The sequence below is a fragment of the Cavia porcellus genome, unplaced genomic scaffold, assembly GCF_034190915.1.
Source record: "Cavia porcellus strain 051 isolate PalLab524CR breed Dunkin Hartley unplaced genomic scaffold, mCavPor4.1 scaffold_4, whole genome shotgun sequence".
Lineage (NCBI taxonomy): Eukaryota > Metazoa > Chordata > Mammalia > Rodentia > Caviidae > Cavia > Cavia porcellus.
The window spans coordinates 100202179-100226205 of record NW_026947487.1 but is presented as its reverse complement, the minus strand read 5'-3'; the positions used below and the strand labels follow the sequence as shown (position 1 = coordinate 100226205).

General features: G+C 46.7%; 2 protein-coding genes across 3 annotated transcripts in view; one reads left to right on the top strand and one right to left on the bottom strand.

Annotated features, from left to right (window-relative positions):
* The first annotated feature begins 134 nt into the window (after positions 1-134).
* On the top strand, positions 135-1743 carry Ctrl (chymotrypsin like). The gene is given in 8 exon segments (XM_063246677.1): positions 135-141; positions 438-534; positions 536-619; positions 724-751; positions 849-1046; positions 1152-1351; positions 1353-1440; positions 1529-1743. Coding segments are annotated over 8 exon segments (864 nt in total). The 3' UTR covers positions 1691-1743.
* Positions 1744-1946: 203 nt separating this feature from the next.
* Positions 1947-24027, bottom strand: part of Pskh1 (protein serine kinase H1) — a 28937-nt gene continuing 6856 nt past the window's right edge. The window contains exons 2-4 of one of the 2 annotated variants that reach the window (XM_063247539.1): positions 19831-20432; positions 19406-19674; positions 1947-4201 (exon numbers count right to left, since the gene is read on the bottom strand). In XM_063247539.1, the coding sequence (XP_063103609.1) occupies positions 3884-4201; positions 19406-19674; positions 19831-20371 (1128 nt within the window). In that variant the 5' untranslated portion in view covers positions 20372-20432 and the 3' untranslated portion in view covers positions 1947-3883. Of the gene's footprint in view, positions 4202-19405; positions 20433-24027 lie in introns of both variants that reach the window. The other variant, XM_003472144.5, reaches the window with a different exon arrangement.

The following is a 24027-nucleotide window of genomic DNA, read 5'->3' as shown; positions in this document are numbered from 1 at the left end:
GAAGAGGCCTACGGGGCTAACGAAAAGGTAGACAGGGGCGTGTCTCACAAGAAAGACAGGACCTTGAGCAAGACCCAGGAAAGATTAGGAAGCAAGTTAAGTGCACAGTTTAGGAACAGCCAGCCCTCTGGCTCATGAGGGGTATGAATTGTTCAGGGATGAAGGGGTAGGGAGAACACTATCACAGCAGCCAAACAGAAAAGTGGTCTGTGTTGAAGGGCAGGGGCAGAGCTGGAGAACCAAAGGGACTAGGTTGGAGAGATGTGGGAGGATGGATAGGACCTGGGGAGTAGGCTGGATGTGGTAACTGCCAGCTGTGGAGGCCCATTAAGTGCTTAGTAGAGTTGAAGTACTCAGTTTGGATCCTGCTAGGGGCACTCAGGAGGAGGTGGAGAGAAGTTGGCTGGGGTGTGGATCTTCATTAGCATAATGGCCAGGCTGCAGCATTCCTGCCATCAGTCCAGCCCTGAGTTTCAGCCAGATAATTGTCAATGGGGAGCATGCACGATCAGGCTCCTGGCCCTGGCAAGTGACACAAGGAGAGAAATGGCTTCCACTTCTGTGGTGGCTCTCTTATTAGCCTAAACAGGGTGGTAACTGTTGCCCACTGTGAGGGTAGGTGAGTATGCATGCTACTTGCCCTGCTCAGCCCACCACTTCCCACCTCCTTTCCTTGCATCCTCCCTTCTTCTCTGTGGCTGTTCGATGCCTCTCTCCCTGTAGTCCTGGCAGCCACTCTTGTCCTGGACGGGTATTAATCTATCAATCCAAGGTCAAGCCTGTGTAGGTGCTGGCCATCTCAAAGGTGCGTGCCTGGCTGCATATGTGGGAATTTGTGCTGGACATAGCAATTCAGGCATGCCCCACTCCAGCCACCTCAGCACCAGCTCTGGGTGCCTATTCCCACCTTGGTCCTACATTATCCCTTTTCTGGCTCCCTAGGCATTTCACACCCAAACTGGAAATCCACCACTCTGAACAATGATGTGAAGTTCCTAAAACTGGCCTCACTAGCCCAGTATACAACACACATCTCACCTGTCTGCCTTTGAGGAAATGACGGCCTCAAGTGTGTCATCACCGGCTGGAGCTACCTCCGTGGTGTTACCTCAGTGGTGTGGGTAGGAACTCGGGCCTGAGCTAGGTGACAGGATGAGAAGCTCTGGGCCAATCTTTTTTTTTTTTTTTTTTTCCTTTTTTATAGGTACCGGGGATTGAACTCACGACTGCCTGCTTGTAAGGCAGGCGCTTATGCCGCTGAGCTAAATCCCCAGCCCCTGGGCCAGTCTATCTTTTCCTGGCCCACAGGCAATGTGACACTGGCACGTCTGCAGCAGGTAGTTCTGTTCCTGGACTGTGAATCAGTGCCAACAGTATTGGGGCTCAAGTATCACTGACTCCATGGTCTGTGCAGGTGCCTCAGGTGTTTCCTCGTGCCAGGTGAACACTGGTACCCTTTCCTCTGCATTGGCCCACAGCACATCCCCCCTAACCCGCCATACTGACCTTTCCTCTCTCCTACCGTCAGGGTGACTTTGGAGGCCCTCTTGTCTGCCAGAAAGGGAGCACATGGGTGTTTATTGGTATTGTGTCCTGAGGCACCAGTAATTGCAATGTGTGAGCACCTGCTGTATACACTCATGTTAGCAAGTTCAACACTTGGATCAACCAGGTCATAGCCTCCAGCTGAACCTATCACAGGCCTTCTCCCCCATCTCAACTTAATAAAGATCCTAACCTCTATCCTCTTGAGTACCCATCTTTATCCTGGCTCAGGGAAAAGAAGAAGCTCTTGGAGATACTACCCACCCCCTACTTGAACTTTTATCTTTTAACACAGAAGGGGCTGAGAGATCAGGATGTTCCTACAGTAGCCATCCCAGATGGGGCTCCCATCCCTACTCCTCTGGGGCACACCTCTGGTTCACAGCACACAACTAGGGCTGTCAGAATCAATGGGCAGCCTTCCCTGGGGAGGGCACCCTGTTTATTGAATACAGAGGATACATTTACAAACTGAGTACACAAAATAAATAACTGCACATTTTCTATCCAGGGTCCATGAAGGCCCAAGACTCCAAAATCCCTTATCCTACTCTCAGGACCAGGCTTAACCTGGGCAAGAGAGGAAATAATTCCCTGGGACTTCAGGACCCTAGAGATATTTCAGAAAGTGGCAGGAAATTCTGAGGCTATAGGGCATGGCCTTTTTATTCCCTCTTGCCCAGAACAGTAGGGACAGAGGAGGGGGCATATAAGGCACAGTCGGCTTGGCACAGAGTGGTCTCTTTGGTTTGGTATCCCACTGGAGGTGGCACATACAGAAAGAGGAGAGTAGCCCAAGACTGCTCACTGGGAGCAGCTAGGTGGGGGTCAAACTCTCCCAGCTGGCAGGATCCTAGTCAAGGCAGAGGCTTGGCCCTGGCACATTCTTACCCTCTGAAAGCAGCTATTTGAGGGAGAGGCCTTGGGCTTCAGCATAGTTTGTGGTGACAAGGAGATACCACAACAGCTACTGGTACAGTTCTGGCTCAGGCCTCTGGGAAAGCAGCCTCCCACCACCCCCCCCCCCAACCTTCTGCAAGCGCTTCCTCTAGCCTGAGACTCGGTGGGGCCCATACTGGAAGATTAATGCTATGAAAGGAAATGGGCACAGGATGAAAAGGGCAGTTCTCACAGCAAGACCAGTACCCCAGGCACCCAGGGTTCAGAGGCAGGTCACAGAGTATGGCTAAGTTCCAGGGAGAGGTGCACAAAAGCTGAGAAAGGGGGCTGAGCAGTCCAGGACCCTCCTGCAATGCAGCAGCTCTTTCCTTTTCATTTCCTTTTGGAAGACTATGAGTATACAATATGGGCATCCATTGCTCACCTCTGGCTGCTCATTTGCCAGACACTAGATGGCGCCTTCATGAAGCTGCAGAGGAAGGCACAGTGGCGAAGAGGCAATGGTGGCACCAAAGGATGGCACTAGAGCTGACAATGGGATCCTAAGGGGGGAATCCTCTGCCCTGACCCAGGTGCCCCCAACCCCAGGTAGCAGCAGTGGGGGCTCCCTTTAACCCCCACAGTTGGGAAGGAGGAGGCAACTGGGGAATAAAATGGGCATCCAAGGAGAAGGAGGCAAATGGAGGTCTCCTCAAAGAAACAGAGTGGTGAACAGGAACCCTCTTAGTCAGTTCAGCTAGAGCTGAGGTGAGCCTACACCACCAGAGTTAAAGTCTACACCAGGGCACTACCTCCAGAGGTCCTGGCAAGTCTTAGGGCCAGGAGGGGTTTCTGGCAGCACCACAAAGGAAGAAAAATTTGGAATGGAAGACAGGGTACGCCCCTATCTAACCAGGAGCTCTTGGTCCAGTCAAGGTACCTGGGGCCAGCAGTCTTTGACTAAGCCAAAACTAGGCCTGCCACTGGAGCCTAATTTTAAGGATTAGAATGCCAAAGAATGAGGGGAGCTAGAGAGGAAGGCTCTGTGGATGAAAGAGGACTGGCAGAACTGTTCCAAAGGTCCCTGGCCACAGGACACTACCCAGCACTGCAAGCCCCTTTAGTCTGAGGAAGAGCCAAAGAATGGGGGACACAGTGAAAAAGCCAGGACCCATCCCTTCTCCAAACTCATACAGAGCAGCTGCCCACCAAAAAGAGTATCAGAGGCCAGACTTCCCAATAAGGGAGTCTCAGTCTCCTGGGCCACTTCCACTCCATCATACCAAACCCAGGCCCATTGTGAACAGGGGCTGCTGAAGGCATGAGAAGGTACTAGGGTCAGGTGTTCTCCACATACTACTGGCCATAAGGCCTGTTTCAAAAAAGGGTATTGGGCCCAGATGGCACAGCAGAGTGCAGCCAAGCTGGGACCACAGTTTCCTGTGCCACAACTGGTGGCTCAGCCATTGTACTGCTGCTGGTATCTCAAGTTAAGCTCCCGCAGTTCACGCTCACGCACGCGGCGTGACTTGTTGGAGCGTGTAGAGCGGCTGGAACGTGTAGACTGGGCAGACTTGGTGCTTTGGCAGCGTGAGGAGGCACGCTTGAGGAGGTTCTGGGAGATGGAGCGGTGCAGATTCTTCATAGATGAAGAGGCTGCCATGCTCACCACCCATGGGTGCCTCAAGGCCTGCAGTGCAGTCATTCGGGCTCCAGGGTCCACGGTCAGCAGGCGGTCAATGAAGTCCTTGGCCAAGTTGGACACACTAGGCCAGGGCTAGAAGACAAGGACAAGCATTAGAGAACACCCCAAACCACTCTCATATCTAGATGATGCTGCCACCATAGCACTGGGACCTGCCTGGGGTCCTGTACTCCCTAGGGAGAGACCTGCTCCTTCCATGTACCATCCCAGGCTTCTCCTACACACCCAACACTGGACCAGGCTGCTGAGTAGGAACTGCTCTCCGGTGATGAGATGTGTGACAAGAAAGAAAAGAACCTGTCTTTTTTCCCAGGGAGCACTTTTAAGCACTCTGGAGCCAAAGCCTGGCCCACAGCCTACCTGAGACTGAAGCCCCCTAACCTACCTGAAGACTACCATAAATCAGGGAGATCTTTTTTTAAAAAAATTTCAGTTGTCTTTTGTTGTTGTTGTTGTTGTTGCTCTGCTTTGTTTTTGGTACCAGGGATCGAACTTATGACCTTGCATTTAGCAAGCAGGCACTTGAGCCACTGAGCTAAATCCCTGGCCCCACTCAGGGAGATCTGAAGGATCCACGTTTTCGCACCATACCTTGAGTCAAACTTAAATTCCAACACTGGATGTCCAGAACAGGCCCCTTCAAGGGGAACTTCCTAGTCCAGCCATGAGGAGAAAAGGAAACAATTCAGATCATTGAAATTTATTAATCTGCTGATAGAACAGGGGTTTCAAAAGCAAGACAGAGACCAAGATACTTTTCAGGAACAGGAATAAAGCTGGACCCTATAAGCCAGGAACCTGAACAGATGGATCAGAGGCTTCCCCGTTTCACACGCACATCCAATCAAGCCATGGAATCCTGCAGCTCCTAACTGGTCTGAGGCAGTTCTAGAAGGCCCTCTTACCAGACCTTCCCTATGAACTTAAGTATCTCCATCTCCAGAGAGGCACAGGCTCATACCAGGTACCAATCCCTGCTGCTCATCAAGCGGCCAGCTTGTTAGTACTAAAGCGAACCAGACTGATTCACCCCTCCTGCTCCCCAAGCTTCTTGCTTCATCAATTACTGCGTACCTGTGGCTGTGTGCAGAATGCCAATGGACTCATTTATCCAAGAGCCAACCCAATTCTTTCTGGCAGTTCCAGCACTCCCCATGTTTGAAGAGCTGAGAGCAGCAGTGCCAGGATGGGAAGGGCACTCCAAGCCAATGTACATCAAGCCAGTGTGATCCTGACCAAATGGGCCCCAGCCTAGCCCTTGTGCACTGAATAACTTGCAGAGGGAAGTTGGCCAGGCTGATCCCAAGGGGATGGTCCTCTTCCACCCTGTTGGCAGTGAGGCAGGGTTTACATTGACCTACAGAATAGCAGCTCCTGGAAGCCCTTTAAGGCCTCCAACAGGGTTCAGAAAAGTAAGGCCTTCCATATTTCCCCATAGCCACACTTCAGGCCTCAAGTCCAATTCAGCACCCCTTAAAAATGCATTCTACCATCACAGCCTAATTTACCTGCTTCCCCAACATACTTGTCCCTTGGAGCTTAAGTATGTCTATTAGCCTTTGACCAGCTGCTTGAGCATGAGGGGAAAAAAAAAAAGATAAAAGAGATGTATTCTTCAGTTTTCAGAGCTCTAACTGCTTGTATTAGTGAAAGACATAATTCTGGCCTCAGTATATATACTTGGGGCCAGACCAGGGACACACATGTACCTCAAGTGGCTTACAGTTGGGACAGGTCCCAAAGACCACCTGGTCAATCTCCCAGAGGTTTCTACCTACTTCTGGATTCATATGAAGCATGGAGCCTGGCAGGAAATATTGAGGTCAGTTGGCTTTGCTTCTTAAACACTCAGGCCTCTGTCTGCTCTAGGATTAGAGGACAGCTTCTATACTAAGTGACACTGTAAGTGTTTAGTTATTTTCCTTGTTTTTGACACCCAGTTAAAGCAGGAAAGGTTTATTTTGGCTTACAGTTTGTACAGGTTTCAGTTAATAACTGGCTAGCTCCAAGGCAAAGTGGCATGACAGAGGAATGTCAAAGAAGAGAAATAGTTCATGGCAAGGCAGAGCTGGGCAGGCAGGCAAAAGACAGAAAAGCAGTGAAGCAGCAAGCAAGGAGATAGTGAAGAAGCAGCAACAACCCTCTTTCTGTCCTTTGTATTCATCTAGGCCTTACGGGCAGGTAGCACTCACAACCCAGGTGGGACACCCTTAATCCTAGCACTGGACACTTAATCCAAGCCTCACCCTAGAACCTGCCACCTCTGAAAAGTTCAACCTATGACAGTGTGAGGCTTTGGGAAAACACCTTGATACAGACTATAATAGCAGGTGGCAACCTATACTCTCCACAAGTCTCTGGAGCTATGTAGGTGAGGCTGGGGCCCTGCAGAGACTATAGGAGAACAACATCACCCCCACTCTGACTCTGATCATCAAGCTGGTTACCTTTCTTAGAAATCCAGGGTTCCTAAAGAGTTCTTGTCCCCTTGCAGTTAGGGTATCTATTCCTATTCCTGATGTGTAATAGCAGAAGAGTGCAATGGTGGCAGAACTCCCATGAGCATTTCCTTATCAACTTCACCTCATCCTCCTATTTCTGCTAGAACAAAGCCACTCCTCAGCAGTGGAATCCAGCTCTCCCTTTGTAGGGAGAGGCATCCCAATGCAAAGGCATTCTGTTCCATCTCAGAGGACTCATCTCCCTTCTTCCTGTTCCCTCTGCCTGCTGTATACAGCTCTAGTATCACAAGGATCTGGCAAGAACATTTCCTGAGTCACTAGTGGTATTCTCACCTTGAGCCCAAGGGCTAAAGGAACAACGAAAGGAGCTAGCTCTCCAACCAAGGCTGCTGCTTTCTGGCAAAGAGAAGAAAGCTGTTTTTTTCTGACATCAAACCCTACTTACAGGCTGCCCTAGCCTTCCTTTGGCAGTAGGCTGAGTAGTCACAAGTTAGGCTGTGAGTAAAAGATCTAGATCTCTTCTGAATAGCATTTGGGTGACAGATTAAAGTGTAAAAGTAACTGAGGAGCCAGGGATGTAGCCCAGTGGTAGAGTGTCTGCCTCACATGTGCCATGCCCTGGGTTCACTCCCACCGTATAGAGAAAAAAAAGTAAAATAGTGTGCAGCTAGCAGTCCAGCAACATGCATTCTAATTGTACTTTCTCTGTGTGACATGAAAGAAATCACAGCTCCTCACTTATATCATGAAGAGTCTGAATACAACGAATTCTAAATTTCTCCCAGTCCCTAAAATTCTAAGTTCCAAGAACACAGATGTTATAAGAACATCTTTTCTTCTCTCTTGGCTACATGTGAGGCAGAGCATAACATCTGACATTTCAACAGATCTCCTGACCCCCCAACAGTTCTTTTTTTTTTTTTTTTTTTTTTTTTTTGGTGGTAGGGCATTAGAGGGGACAACAGGATCTCACTAAATTGCTCAGGCTGGCCTCAAAACTGCAATCCTCCTGCCTTACCCTTTCAGGTAGCAGGGATTACAGTGACTCCCTGCTGTACCTGGTTCCTACGGGTTCTTTATCCAGCCCATAACTCTGGGAAGGCTCTCTGGCAGAGAAGCCAGCCTCATCATAGAGCTGCCAGCGGAAGGAGGAGAGGAACAGTCAGGCTTCACTACCATGACTCAGTTCTTCCTTCAGCATTGTCTCAAGGTATATTTTTGTATTTTCAGCTCCAGTGTTCTTATCCTCAAAAGTTTCCTTTCTGTATTTATGTGGGCCTTCATGAGAGCAGAGAAAAGGGCACAGACAAAATTGTGGGAACTGGAGTTTTAGGTTTACTGAGGAGAGCAGAACACTCAGTATGACAAGGACAGCATACTCTGATGCTGCCCACAGGATAAGCATTTTGAAAAGTCATCAGGATTAGACATTGAGTGGCAATAAAGCCAGCATCCCCTGTCCTGAAACTACGCATCCAGGTCAGACAAGATCCACACCTTGGTACCCATCAGGCACCAGGGAGGTGTAGAGGGGAAGCAAGAGACACAGAGACAGACAGGAGAGAGAAGAGGAAAGAGCAAAAGAGAGAGAGAAAGAGACAGAAACAAGAGAAAGACAGAGACAGACAGAAAGAGGAGATATAAGAGAGTAAGGGGAGAGAGTGTGTATGTATGTGTGTGTGTGTGTATGTGTGTGTGTGTGAGAGAGAGAGACAGAGAGAGAGCGAGAGAGAGAGAGAGAGAGAGAGAGAGAGAGAGAGAGAGAGAGAGAGCGCATGCAAGAGCACAAGAGTCTGAGGGAAGAAAAAGAAGAAAGGTAATTTTTTTGGGAGAAGGTCTGGTTTTTTGAGATAGGATCTTGCTGCACTGTTCAGGCTGGCCCAAGCAATCCTCTTGCCTCAGTCTCCTGAGAAATGGGATTAGAGAACAGGCTTTTTAAAAGAAGCAGGGCTTAGGGCTGGGGATTTGGTTTAGTGGCATAAGCGCCTACTTGGCAAGCACAAAGTTGTGAGTTCGACCCCCAGTATACCGCTCCCCCCACCCCCAAAAAAAGAAGCAAGGCTTGCCAAGTGGCAAGGCCTTGTCTAATCTAAAATGTAAGGCCATGGCTTCAATCCTCAGTACCACACACATACCAAAACTTTTTTTAAAAATGAGAAAAGATATAGCAACCTAAAAGTTAGCAAAACTGTGTTCTGAAACTTGAGATGAGTAACTTAATGAATCTTGTGTCCCCATCTGAATTCACACAGAGCCCATTAAGTTAAGGGGAAAGACAAGAGAAGGAGCAGGCACAACTCAGAGCCACAGATTACTGCTTGCTTGTTTTGCAGTTAGGAGGATGTCAACAGCCTGTGCCAGCAACTTAGCAGTGTCTGCTTTTAACAATGTCCTAGAGCAAGGCTGTGGATCAGGAAGGCTGCTTCCATTTAAGGCTTCTGCTGAGCAAACTAGTTTCCAAGCTCAGCCTGGCTTTTGTGTTTTGTTGTGCTGTGTTGTATGTTTTGTTTCTGGTGGGTTTTTGTGGTACTGGAAATCAAACTCTTAACCTTGCACTTGCCAGGCAGGTGCTATTCTACTGAGCTACATCCCCAACCTTGTGTGTTTTGTTTTAAACCTTCCTCCCACTCTAATTTTTGAGGCAGTTTGGAGTCCCAGTGGTAGTTACATTCATACTGTGGTCTCTGTCTCTGAAGGTTTATGTCCTTAAGAGCTTAGGCACAAAGGACATATTCAGGGCCCATTCTTGGCCAATGGCAGAATGAATGAAGAGATGACTGCCTTCCACTACAAGCCATTTGGCCATACTGATACAGAGCTCAGCTGCAGGCACCATGATGACCTGATATGAAGGGTGACTCTGTATGATGGAAGAATTAATTGGGGAAGGGGTATGTGAAAAGGTATGGTCATTGGAGACGGTTGAACCAGGTGACCATTAACTGTTTCTTCCAGAGAGCTGGCTCCCACTTCAATGTGGAACAGAAGGGCAGAATGTGGGAGGCCATGAGTAAATATAGAGAGATCAGAATGTGGGCAAGACAATAACCTGGCAGTCTTCAGAGGAACTCAAGGGCCTAGAAGTGACAAAGCCTGTGAGAGGGCGGTGCTATCTAGGTGGAGAAAGAGTGGAAAGAGCAGGAGAAGGAGGGGGATAACTGATGTCCCCTTCTATTGGAGAGGCCTCAGGGCTGGGAGTGGAAAATGGCAATGATGAGAGGCAGCACTGACCAGGGATAATGAGCTGCTTGAGGGGGTCAGAGGAAGGCCTTTCTGTAGGAAGGACTGAATACAGAAATGTGGGTGGATGGCATCTGCTTTTATCACCACAGAGAGGTTGCACTCCAGGAGGTATGTATAGCCAGAGCAGCTGAGACAAAAGAACACTTAGAGAATGGGACTTGGGATACTGGTGATGGCTCAGAAGTGGCAAATGAGGGGAGCTCTGCTCCTCTCCTCTCAGAGACTGCCTCCTACCTTCCTTAAAATCTCCAACCACAGTGACCAGTAAGAGTCTACTGTCACAGGCAGGACCCAATCCATGCCACCTCCCAGTGACCATCCAAGGATCAAGTCTGAGGGAATCTGTTCCAGCGAAGAAGAGTCACTCTATCTGTTAAAACCCAGAGCTTTGGAGATAGAAATGACTGCTCCCAAGGGATCCCTTCAAAACAAGTATGGGAGTATCTGCTTGTTCTCATGGAATTCTTGCATACAAACAACACCAAATCCAGCACTTGACACCAGGCAGCCACAAGCAGGCAAGAAAAGAAAGGATTAGGGATGGCTCATAGCAAAGAATTATACACTAACTTGGGTTTTCTTGTGCTGTCAGCTATTGAGGTAGAGGTGGACAAGCTGTCCTTTGACCCTGGAAGCTGGGAACTGCAGAAGAGAGTAAGCCAGTGAGTTCATCACCACACTAGAGGAAGGTAAAGTGAGCCAATCAAAGCGTCTAGCAGAATCCACACATGCTACCTGCCTCCCTATACAGTAAGTCCCTGACTACGAATGTTTGATCTTGAACTTTCACAGACACAGTGTGTAAGATTCTCAGTGTATTGTATAAAACCCACTTTGTCGAATTATAAACAAATTTGACAAGCGAACATTCTCCCAGATAAGAATGTGTAAGTCAGGGACATAGTTTACTCTGTTGCCAATATACATATCCAATCTCTGGTTCACTCATGTCTCCTGGTCAGCCAAGTTTATCTTTGCTCAGTCAGCTGTGTCTTATGACATTTAGAAAATAAAACAGAAGGGTCAAAAAGGGAGACAGAAGAATCAGCATATATAAACCAGGTCGCATGCCCATGCCCCATAGGTACCAACCCCCATTATTTGGAAAACACCAACACATGCCACATCTTCTTCATCTCATTTTATCTTCAACATCCCAGAGCAAGTGCTAGAGTGACTTTAAGAGGTAGAAATCAGGATTAGACAGAATGGTACATGACTAACCTCAGCACTCAGGATGCTAAGGCAGGAGAATATTACATACCAAGATCCTATAAGAAAGAAAGAAAGAAAGAAAGAAAGAAAGAAAGAAAGAAAGAAAGAAAGAAAGAAAGAGAAAAGAAAAAGGAAGGAAGAAAAGAAAAGAAGGAGGAAGGAAGGAAGGAAGGAAGGAAGGAAGGAAGGAAGGAAGGAAGGAAGGAAGAAAGATACACAAGCCAGTCATAGTACTGCATGCGTATTGTCTCAGCAATTAAGAGACTGAGGTTCACGGGCAGCCTGGGCTACATAGCAAATTCAAGGCTAACCTACAATACCCAGCAAGATCCTGTGTCAGAGAGAGAGAGAGTGAGGGAGAGGGAGAGACAGGGAGAGACAGGGAGAGAGAGAGGAAAAAGGAATCCAGCCATTCAGAAGGTAAGGCAAGAGGATTGCTTGGACTCAGAAGTTCAGAGTTTCAGGACCAGTGCAGATAATAACAGTGACAGCAGGGCCAGGGATTTAGCTCACTGGCAAGCAACAAGGTCATGAGTTCAATCCCTGGTACCAAAAAAAAAAAAAAGAATCACCTGTAAAACAGTGACAGTGAGACCAGTCTCTGTCTCTGTCTGTATCTCTGTCTCTATCTCTTGCTGCTTCCCTCTCACATACTCTCTTGCTTACACTCTCTCTGGTGTGGAGGTATGGGTGTGTATTGGAGGTGCTGGGATCTAACCCAGCTACATCTCCCATTCTTTTTTTTTTTTTTTTTTTTTTTTTAAATCTTAAGGCAGGATCTCACTAAGCTGCTAAGCAGTTGCTCAGGCTGGACTCTAACTTGACATCATCCTACCTCAGCCTCCCACAGTGCTGCAAACACAGGTCTGCACCATCACAAATCAACTGAGATCTGTCTCATAAAAAACACACACAAACCAGGCATGGTGGCACACACCTCTAATCCTAATACTTGGGAGGCTAAAGCAGGACAATCACCAATGTTAGAGGCCAGCCTGAGCTACAAAGTGAGCTCAAGGCCAGCCTAAACTGCATTATTGAGACCTTGTCTCAAAAAGACAAACAAGCAAAAAACCACACACTCTAGAACTGTTTTTTATTTAAATTTCTACTGTAATTTTTAAAAAAAATACAATACAGTCCAGATGTGGTGTAGCACTCAGGAAGTGAGGCAGAAGGACCACTGTGAGTTCTAGACCAGCCTTGGCTACATAGTGATTTCAAGGCCAATCTGAACTACATAGTGAGACCCTGTCCAAAAAAAAAAAAAAAAAAAATTTCCCATAGTTTAAACTGGGGGAAAGGGGAGAAGGAGAAAGGCAGAGAGGGGAGGGGAGGGGAAAGGCAGTAGCAGTAATAGCCGTCCTTGCTAAAGTTGCAAGGTAAGGGAGATAAGAAAAGGAAGTTATAAGACTCAGGGCAATATAATGAAAACACAAATGTCAATTCTAGCCTTGGGCACTCATCCTATTGCAGGGCAATCAGAATTAGAACCACATGGCCATATTCAACTTACTGCCCTTCAAGTACCTTTTGGCCTCAAATGGGAAGGGGCCAGCCTGCAGCCCAGACACCCATCCCTGAGAGGCTACTTCTCACTAGTCCTTATCACCTAAGCAATGACACAGCAGGCTTCTTTTTCATCAGCACTGCACTTGCCTGGCAGCACTTAGTCTCCAGAAAAAGGCTCTGTGAGAGCCTCTTGCCAAACCCACCTGTTCCTGTGCAATTACCCAGGCTTACCCATAGTTCAGAAACTGCCCAAGTGGAGGAGGATAGTGACAATTCATGCTGTCGAACTAGGCAGATGGCACCTACTGCTGATGGCATCAATCTTCTAAGAGCCTCTTCATATATCCTGCCTCTAAGAATAGAACTCTTGACAAAAGTAATGACATCAGGCCAAGGATGTGACCTTTTATGTCAAGAACAGAACAGCAGCTGTATGTGAGAGAACCCTAAGAGTATTGAGTCTACAGGTGATGACTCACCTATGTCACTCTTTAGAAACAGCTCCTCCAAGCTTCTCTGGGACTTCTATGACAGGAAGTTCACCTCTCAAGACCTCTGGGTCTTCAGATTGTTCTCATCCGCACAGCTGGTAACTTTGAATGTGCTCTTTCCACTCTAGCACCCGGCACTAGATGAAAACTCAGATTTCTCCTCTCAAAGTCACCTCCTTCTAAATCATCTCTTTGCACAAGAATCCTGTATTTGCCCTAACAAGTGGAGCATACATGCAGTTCTGGATCCTTCATGTCCTTCCCTCCCAGTGCCCACACACCACTCTGGTCAGCACTTCCTAGGTACATTGCCAGCAAGGTCTCTGCTTTATTCCCGAGTCTAGACCCCAGAAGACAGCATTCCCTGCTGGCCAGAAGTGCCATCTGATTGCTACCAGTTGCATTTGATACCCTTCCTATGGTATTACCAACCATTTCTGGTGCTCCCCCTCAAGAAGCCAGGAGGAACCCAGTTATTACTTATAGTATAGTGCTTCTGTTCAATCCAACAGATGCTCAGGTAAGCACCTATCATGCACTAAGCCTGGACAATGCAGAGCTTGTACTGACATATATACTATCTTCAAAGACCTCATAGGCCAGAGAGAAGTGTGTCTACAGACCATAACCCCAGAAAGCACTGAAACCAGAACTCCAGCAACAAGTTGAGGAAGAAAACAGGCAAAAGCCAAATCTTAGAAGCCAAGTGACCTGGATTCAAATCTCAGACCTGCCACCTTTGAGCTACGAGACCATGAACAAGTTATTTAACCTTACTAACTTCATCTGTATATGTGAGAATTGCACGCCCCCTCACAGGATTGTTGCAGAGATTAGAATAGGGTAATATAGTATACCTGGTACTCAGACAGGCACTATACAATGGCAGTGGTCAGCATTATTCCTAAAGGAAGCATTCTTTGAATTGGATTTTTAGTTGTTTGTTTTTAAAACTACATAGTTTAGGCTAGCTTTAAACTCACTATATAGCAAGGTGTTGTGATGAATGCCTGTAATCCCAGCACTTGGAAGGGTAAGACAAAAGGATCACTGTGAGTTCAAGGCCAGCCTGGGTTTCCTAGTGGGTTTACCTGAAAACTGCACAGCAAGACTCTGTCTCAAAAACAAAATAAAACAAAAAAAATCTCACTGTGTAGCCCAGACTGGTCTTGAACTCACAAGATTCTCCTGCCTCAGCATCCCAAATGCTGGAATTACAGGCATGTACCACCACACCCAACTGAATTGAACTTTTAAATATGATCAAATCTCTAAGGCCAACACTAGGAACAGATGGACAGTAAGCACATGCTTACTGTGAAGAATGAACAGAGCAACTGTCTTGGGCCTGTGGTGTGCAGAAGTCAGGTGCTGCCTGAGGCCTGGGCTATGGACTGTTGTTTCTGAAATATCAGGATTATGGGGCACTGCCACCACCACTGGCTTCCACCAGAAATGTCAAGGCAGGGCCTTATCTACTCTTTGGGTCACAGAAGGTATCCTGGATTCTTCTCCAGATCTGCTCTCCTGATGTCCCTACTGCAGGTTGGTTTCTGCTGCACACTCCTTTTCTTCCTAAACTGAGGGTCCTACCTTTCCTACCTATGTGGAGCCTCCCACAGCCTCCAGTTAGCATCCTCCTTCAACACTTTCTGCTGCATTCCTCACCCACTGTCATGAACCTAGGGCTCCTCCTACTAGCACTACAGCACACCAAACAATAGCACCAGGCCTGCCCCAGCCTCTTCCACTTCTGCTCTACTCCTCCCAAACAGTCTGTTTATAATGGAGCTTAGTCACCAATGTCCCTTTGTCTGCCCACCTCCTACAGGTAACCTTCTTTTCTATTCAAGCCTGTGAGTCCAATGGTCTGCATGGACGGAGCCCAAAAGAAATAAACATACTAGGAAGCCTGTAAGAGATGCCTCTATAAAAGGACAGGAGACTGGAAGACTGCCCGAGAAAGGAATCAAGAACCATATAGGACTTATTCCCTGATGAGGAAATGCTTCTCTCCCTACTTTGCCGGCTCAGAATGGGAATATTTCATTTGCACCCTACATCCCCTCAATAACCAAACAGGTTTCTCTGGCAGGGCCTTGCTCACTTACATGACCTGTGGGGGAACAAAAGCCCACCACTCAGCACAAGACAGATAGCTGAAAGAAAGGTACAGAGCCCAGCCACCTGACCTGAGCCTTGCAACTCAAGTTCCAGGTTGCAGAGGCCCAGCAGCTCTATGTCAACCCTATGCTGCCCTATGCCTGCCAACAAGGCCTCATTTTGGGGGCATTTCCTATTTTAGCTTCTTTTCCCCAGGCAATCTACACTTCTACAAGGATGGGGACCAGGCTTTATGTCTCTGAAGCATTTTCTCCAGATGTGCTTGTGGGTGGGTAGTGAGTAGTAAGACAAGATCAGTCTCCAGTACAGACAGCCTGATCCAGTGATAAAGCCACCTACCCCAGAAAACAGCCAGACAAATCCCTCCGACTCCAGAGTGGATGGAATCTGGAGGATCAGCCAAGTTTTTCACTTTAGACACGTATCACCAGGGCTCACCAGGAATTTGACTCTAGAACTGATGTTTGCAGCTCCAGGTAAAGGGTGATGAGTACAAAGGCTGGACAGTTCCCCCCTATACACACACATGCATATGGTATACATGCACACTGGGAGCTCCAGATTTACATCTCATTACCACAGCAAAAGCACGACTCAGAATCTTAGGACTCAATCGTTTGGTTCCAGTAGGAGCAGGAAACCTGAGTTTATTCCCTACTCCATTCATTAATCATTCTTCACCCTTAGGCAATCAAGAGCTAGTTAGCTAGACTATGAAAGCTCCAATTAGGTAAACTGCCTGATCAACAATTAACAGAATCAGGAATTCTTGGATAAACCTACAGACTTTTAAAAAGTCCTCCATCAGCAGTCTTAGGAAACCTCCCTCCTCTTTTGCCTCCCTCCCTTACTTAACCTTGGTACTCTCCCGTCAGCTGGACCCTAAATAACCTGGCACCATGCAGAGCAGTGGGCTACAGCTCTAGGCTACAGCTCCTAGAACACAACCCTTTCAATCTTAAAGCATTCACAATGTATTTTAAAATTCTAGTTTCAACTACAACCTAATATGGTTCTTCAAAGTCTCCTATCCAGACAACTGAACTTTCCAAAGTCCCTTCATGAACCTCTAAATAACCTCAGGTATAGATGAACCTACCCTCAGGCCACTCCCCACAACAAGGCTACTTTCTGCACATTCTCTCCACCCCAACACTGGTGGTGTCTGGTGTGGTTTAGTTGAGTTGGGATTGGGTAGGAGTGCAGGAGGGAGGGGATGTAGTAAGGTTGTGTTTTCTTTGGTTCTGAGATAGAGTCTTACTAATTCACTAAATTTCCCAGGCTGGGCTTGAACTTACCATCTACCTGCCACAGTCTCCCAGGCTACTGGAATTCTAGGCAGGCAAACACCCAGCTACTTTCCCATACTTTTGTGTATGCCATTTCCTTTTCCCCAGTCTCACTTCTCTTGGCCATCCTCCAAAACCCATGTCCCACCTTCTTCACAGCTATTCATGACCACTCAGCACATTTTTATGGCATCTGTCTAAATACTTGGTCCACCAACTGTGGCCTGCAGGACTTTATCACCAATATCATCTGGGTGCTGGACAAAAATGTAGTCTCTCAGGCCCCACCAGTTTCTACTGAGTCAGAACCTGCATTTTAAGCTTCATTTCTTTCTTTTTTTTTTTTTTTTTTTTGTACCAGGGATGGAACTCACAACCTCATGCTTGCAAGGCAGGCACTTACATTGCTGAGCTAAATCCCCAGCTAAAACCTGCATTTTTAACAAGATCCCAAGGATCTGCATGGACATTAAAGGGTGACAAGCACTGGCTTTTACTTCTTCCCAGCAGAGTCCTAGCTCTTTTCTACTTTTCTACATAGAGGTTAAGGACCAGCACAAATGGATTACACAGAGATCGTCCTTTCCAGATACTCACTTCACAGTCAGGTAGCCTCCTCAGATGGGAAGGCAGCAACAACTTCAAGTCCCTGCTGGCAGTGCTCTAGCAAGCCTTTACAGCTCTGTCCTGGGACACTGGGCGAGGCTATAATCATTAGTTTATATCTATAGGATTGTGCCACCCTGATGGCCAGTTCCAATTTGAGAACCAAGTAAAAATCAGGGAATTAACTCAGTGCTACAGAGGAGGCTACTATGAGCTTCCTTCAGTTCCAAGTTGTTCCTTCTGCTACCATACATACCTCTTCCCATCCCCACCTCTTCCCATCCCCCTATATAAACATCAGAAGCCCACACTTGCACTGAGAAACCAAACCTAAAGCTTTAATTGAGCCTTAAATCAAATCTAATTAGACCACAGTGATTCCAAGTTGGGTATTTCTAGCTTACAACTAGGACAATCATTTCACATACCATCCTCTAGAGTTCAGTACCTGTACGGTCCCATTTACCGCTCAGATCAGCATGTATATGAAAGTTAATTTTTTTTTTTCTTTTGAGAGAGTCTCACTATATAGCTCAGGCTGGTCTTGAATTCATGGTGATCCTCCTGCCTCAGTCTTCTGTGTGCTGGGATTGCAGGCATGCACCACCACACCAAATTTTCTATAGACTATCCAGTCCATTTAAAATCTGAAAGTGATAGCAGGCCCGGCCTGAGCTTTCCATGAGGTTGAATCCACAGGTCACTTGTTGGTATAAACAATCACCAACAACCTCAATGCCACCTATCTCTCCTAAAAATGATGTGCACAGACAACCTCCCTTGTACCTGATACAGAGCTCGTCTGAAGAAAAAAGCTTTCCTCATTACTTGCACCAGCTGTGAGATGTATGACCTGGGGATCCTTCATCCCAAAACAGGGACACTCTTAAACCCATAGACACGTCTGGAAGCTGACAGGGAAGGTGATGCACTACAGGAACTCAATGGTTGAAGGCAATGATGGGAGGCAACTGGGTGACTTCTGCAGGGAACTCTGCTCTGGGACAACTGGTGGGGTGATAAGAGCACCAGGCCCACACCCCTGGAAGGAAAGTTGAGCAGCAGAAGGGAGTTGCTCCTAGAGCACCTTTTCCTTTGTGTACACTGTACAAGAGGCACAAAGACAGTGGAATATTCTGTGGTGATCATTCAGGTCCTTCACTGCCTCAGCAGAGTCCTGTCATCTTGCAAAACTCAGCTCATCTCCCATGTGAAACAGTCCCACATTCTTTTCTTCACAGCCAGTTTATAGTACTTGCTATTTCTTGAGTCAACCTTGTTTCTTACAGACAATGCCCTTCCTAAGGACAAACCAGCTCTGTCTTTTTTTGCACCATCCTTTGACAAACCAGTAGTTCTGACAGCTAACAAATAACTGCAGGTATCAGAACTAGCAATGGACCCAAAGACACAAAATGATGGCTTGCTAGCTGGATCTAGCCTATAGTTTAATGTCATTTGACATATAAGATACTACTTAAATATGTGACCTAGATTCCAGCATATTAGGATCAGATATCTGGCTCCTCTTTTGAGTTAGATGGAGTTTATGGATAGATGGGGTCCTACCTGTGACCTAGCAAAACTGGAGAAAAGAGAAGCAACTGCTGTCTGAGATGAGGCATGTTCACTCCAGTTTACCAGAAGCCCATAGAGCAGGTGCTAGGAAAGCCCTGTCTCATATCCTCTCAGCCCACCTCTGCAGCTACCATGTCTCACACTGCTAAGATCTTTGTTTTTCTGCTTGAGGATTTTCTCCAGTACTAAATGGCATTCAAGATATCCTGAAAACACCACAATTTTTTTTTCCATTATTGGGGATAATCCAGGGGCTTGAGCACGCTTGGAAAACACCCTATAATGAGCTACATTTTCCAGCCCTTCAATGGAGATTTAATGGCCCCAAAGAAATTCTCAACCTTTGAGGTCCAGTGGGTACATTAAAAAACAAAAAGCACACTTCCTTGGCCTTTGGTGATAAAATTCTGAGGCATGTGCTGTGTGATTATTCACAAGATACCCAAAGGGACTGAGTTCCAGTAGTCCACAAAGGCAGCCCACTTCTTCAATTACCCATTCCTGGCTTTCTCTCTTTCTTGCCTCACTTTCCCCAATCCTTTACTTGAGATTAATAAAATCACTTCCCACATAAATTATCTGCTTCCAAGTCCTTGTCTCGGGGCTTACTTTCAAGGGAACCCAAATTAAGACACTGCAGTCTTTTTATATAACCTACCTGGCTGTTAGAGAACATCAGTCTAACCAAGAGCTGCAGGTTATACACCCTACCAAGAACCTCCCAATATCCATGGGATAGTAGCAAAAAAGACTTACCTCCCCCAAATAACTGTACTTGCCCCTGAGGATCTGCCGGTACAGCCGGGTACGGTTGTCATCCTCAAAGGGCATAGTACCACTGAGCAAGATGTAAGCAATGACGCCCAGCGCCCACATGTCTACAGAGTTGGTATACGGCTTGCGGACCAGGACTTCAGGAGCAATGTACTCAGGTGTGCCACAGGTGGTCTTCATGAGGCAGTCATCACCCTTCTTTCGGGCACTGGCCAGGCCAAAATCAGTGATGATGATCTTGGAGTCAGTGCCTGGGTGGTAGTAGAGCAGATTCTCAGGCTTGAGGTCACGGTGTGTGATGCCCAGTGCATGCAGATACCGGACACCATCCAGCACCATCTGCAGCACCCTTGTGGCATCACGCTCAGTGAAGGAACCCTTAGCAATAATGCGGTCAAAGAGCTCACCTCCAGTGGCTAGCTCCATCACCATGTACACACGCTCCTGTGTCTCAAACACTTCCACCAGCTGGATGATATTGGCATGGCGCACGCGGCGTAGCACTCGAAGCTCAGACTCACACACTTCCCGACCCTCTCGGTACTTAGTCTCAATCATCTTGATGGCATATGGCTGACGGGTTGCACGGTGTTCCACACGTACCACTCGGCTAAAGCTGCCTCGGCCAATCAAAGCCTTGATGTCATACTTAGCTGTCACTCGTGGATCAAACTTAGCCCTGTATTTTGCCACCCTGGTCCTTCGTGGTGGTTCTGAGGGAGGCTCTGTGTGGCCAGTAGTGGGGGCACCAGTGCTAGGGGGTGCATACTGACTGGCAGCTGGAAACGCAGGCTTGAGAGGGCCAACACTGTCCACCTCTGTGATGAAGTGCTTGTATACATCATTCTTAGTGCCACTGAAGGGTTCCACCTTCTTGACCAGATCCAGCTGGACATCCTTGGGCGGCTCAGGAAGTACCTTGCTTGTCCCACAGCCCATCACGGACATGGGGGCATCCTCTCCAGCGAAGCTGGCAGGACCTGCTCTGCAGGCAGCACCCCGTCTACAACTATGTAGATAAAAGATGCAAAGTCAACATAACTGAGGAAACCTCTGAGGAGACACCAGCCACCCTCCCTCAACTCCACTAAGTCTGATAAAGACTAAACACCTAGCCTTAACATGGTTCCCTGATTTTAGCCCCTGAGCACTGAGTTCAGGCTCAGTGGAGATTGTAGGTAACAGACTGGGCCTTGACTTGTGTACCCCTGGGTCTCAGTCTCATATTGTATGTCCAACCTGACCACGGGCAGAAATGTACCAGGCTCAGCTGCCACGCCCTTCCTCTTTCCTCTGCCTAGGTTCCTTCACCTAGCTGAAGTCTCATATTTTATAAATGTTAAAAAATCGCTCTTTTTATTACTCTGACTCATCTTTTCTGAAATGAGAGCATGGGATACTGGAGGCTCCTCCAACATCATCTTTCCCCAGGGCCCAGAAACCTGCCTCTCCAAGGCCTTCCTCATAGAGAACTTTCCCAGTCCTCTAGATCTCTTGCAGGGATTGGTCACCTGTGCAACAAATACTGGTCTCTTCCCTCACCAGTTTTTTTTGGTACTGGGGTTTGCCAGGCAGGTGTTTATGACACTAAGCTAAATCCCCATCCTACCTCACTCTTTCTTGAATGGTTTCCTTTGCTTTGCTTTGCTCATGCACAGCCCTCCCTTAGTGTTGAACATCCTATTCCAGGATATCTACATTCTCTAGCTCATCAACAGCTAGAAACCTTCTCAAGGCTCAGAGTTACCTAAAATTTATCACACTGAACTTAGGACTACAAACCTCAGCATATTACCACTAAGTAACTACAAAACTAGTCTAGAGGGCCAGGGATTTAGCTCAGTGGTATAAGTGCCTGCCTGGCAAGCGTGAGGTCATGAGTTCAATCCCTGGTACTGCAAAAAAAAACAAAAAACAAAAAAACCAAAAAAACAAAAGAACAAAAAAACTAGTCTAGACTTTATTAAGAGACAGAATAGGATTTGAGTTCAGAGAAGATACCAGCACTTCCAGTTAGATGGGACTCAGGCTATACATAGATCAGGGCACTCTACTTCCTTGGGATGAGAATCCAGAAACTCTCTCCATTTATTTGCCAGGTGAAGATGTTTGGCTATTAACATTTAGGGGCAGGGAAAGTGGCTGGATAAGGGGAGGTGAAGCACTGAAATTACTGCTTTCCAGAGGTTACTGCTTTTCTACCTAGACTGCCACATTTAAGTCTATCTAAGGGTCCCATAGGAGCTGCAAATATCCTATGAATTATGACATACAAAAGTTGGGATGAAATGATCAATTCAGATGAAACATTTATTTTAACATTTATTAGGTGACAAAAATATAGGAATAAGACGTGATTCAGTGTAGGTTATATTCTAACATACACACAGAGGCAGCATGGTGGCACAGCACTGTAATCTCACCATTCTAGGAAGCTAATGCAGAAGGACTGCAAGTTCAAGTCCAGCCCAGGCCAATTTAGCAAGATTCTACCTTATAGCCAGTTATGGTGGTATACATCTATAATCCTAGCACTAGAGAAGCTGAGGCAGAAAGACTGTTACCAGTTCAAGGCCAACCTGGGCTCATAGTGAGTTCAAGCCCAACCTGGACTGCACAATGAGACTCTGTCTCAACAACAACAAAAAGATTCTGCCTGCCTCAAAATAAAAACTGAAGAAACAGCTGGGCATGTAGTTCAATGCAAAGGCCCTAAATTCAATCCCCAGTACCACTAAAAAAACTCATTAAGCTTACAGTCTAAGTGAAAGCACAAAATCATGCCTGAAGACCTAGATTCAATTCCTGACATCACCACTCCCTCCAAAGGAAAACAACAACAAATCAGGTAACTTCAACAGAGCAAGGTGTTAAGTTCAAGAAAGAAGAGTAGACCCATGTAGAATGACACGGGGTTATGGAAGGTTTCCAAAAGGAAGTCATTCCCACACTGAATTTCAAAGCAAGAATGAGTCAGGCAAGCAGAGGTGGAAATGGTGATTCAGACAGAACAGCATACTCTGAGGCCCAGCTCAGAATATGCATGGCAATGGGCAGTTTGGTGGTACAAAGCCAGGGTTGGGGGCTGAAGTTTTTGGAAAGTCAGCAGAAACTAGATTAAAGAAAGCAGTGCAAATCCTGGTAAAGACGAGGGCCTTCTTGGCAAATGACTGAGAGCTATGGAAGGGCTCACAAGGAAAGATACTTACCTGTTTAGAAGGAAGGATAAGACTGAGCTAGAAAGGGCCAAAGTAGACTAAAAAGGACCAGTGAGAATGTGGTGCTTCAGAGAATTAAGTAAAACTCAGAGATGTCAACACATCATAGATAAGATCGATTCTGAAGGGAAAGAATTAAGGACAGTGTTATGGTTTGTGTCTGGATGTCCCCTCAAAGCCTCATGCAGTCATGGAGGTGGCTGAGTCTAGTGTTTGTGATTGGTTTGTTATCTAGCACTGGGATAGTGGTGTCAGTGCTATACCTGCCCAGGGGGCAGGTGCTGGCATACAATATAAGGCAAGCATGCTTTTTCCTCGTGCCTTTTTTGGTCTTGTCACTTGCAGACACCATGAACAATTGCCCCATAGCCATGCCACCCTGACTTGGAATCAGCTGAGTATGGACTGAAATCTCCAGAAAGTGTAAGCTAAATAAACCTTTCCTTCCTTCTTTTGTGTGTCAGGTATTTTGTCTCAGGAATGAGATAAAAGTAACCCAGACAGACAGCATTCCAGTTCTGTCCTCAGTGCAGCTAAAGGGTCAGTAATGCAGAAAAACAAAAACAAAAAGGAAGAATCTGAGAAGCAATGAGAAGGGTTCAGTTTTAGATATGTTGCAGCACATATGGTATATTCCTGTGACACACTTTTCTGTGGGTAACTAGATGTACAATTAGACATCTAAAAAGAGCTGGTCAGCATTGGGGACTCTGACTGCCCAAGGTTAGGTTTGGAGCTGAGGAGCAACAAGCACATCTCATCACCTCCTTGTGAAACAAGCAGACAATACTATCAAAGGTAGCAGAGGAACCTGGCTGGGGATTTAGCTCAGTGGCATAAGCGCCTGCTTTGCAAGCATGCAGTCGTGAGTTCAATCCCCAGTACCAATAAAAAATAATAATAAATAAATAAATAAATAATTTTTACAAAAAAGGTAGCAGAGGAGACCCCAAGTAGGTTTTACTGTTGCACTTTGGGATCATAGAGAACCCACAGATACCCAGTGGATCAGTGGCTCACTGTGTGGAGTCAAGGGCCCAAATTCAAGGTGGTATGGACCAGTCCTGACTAGTAAGGCTAACTCTTCAAAGGAACAATTTCAATGCTGACAACTTGATTATAAATCCATCAAACAAAAAAGAGACCTTTGGAGCCAGAGTGTTTTTTAATCAGCGTGTCGATACAATTCTCAGCAGAAAATAATTTATCTTTCTTCACACAAATGAGAACAATTTTGCCACCAACACAATTTCTTCAGGACCTGCTACAGTTCTTATCCAAAGTAGATGCACATGGCAATAAAATTTAAGAAACAAAGTTAAAACAAAGGCATTAGAAAAAGAAATTCCTTTAAACAGAGGCCAAAGATCACAACTTTAGACTTTG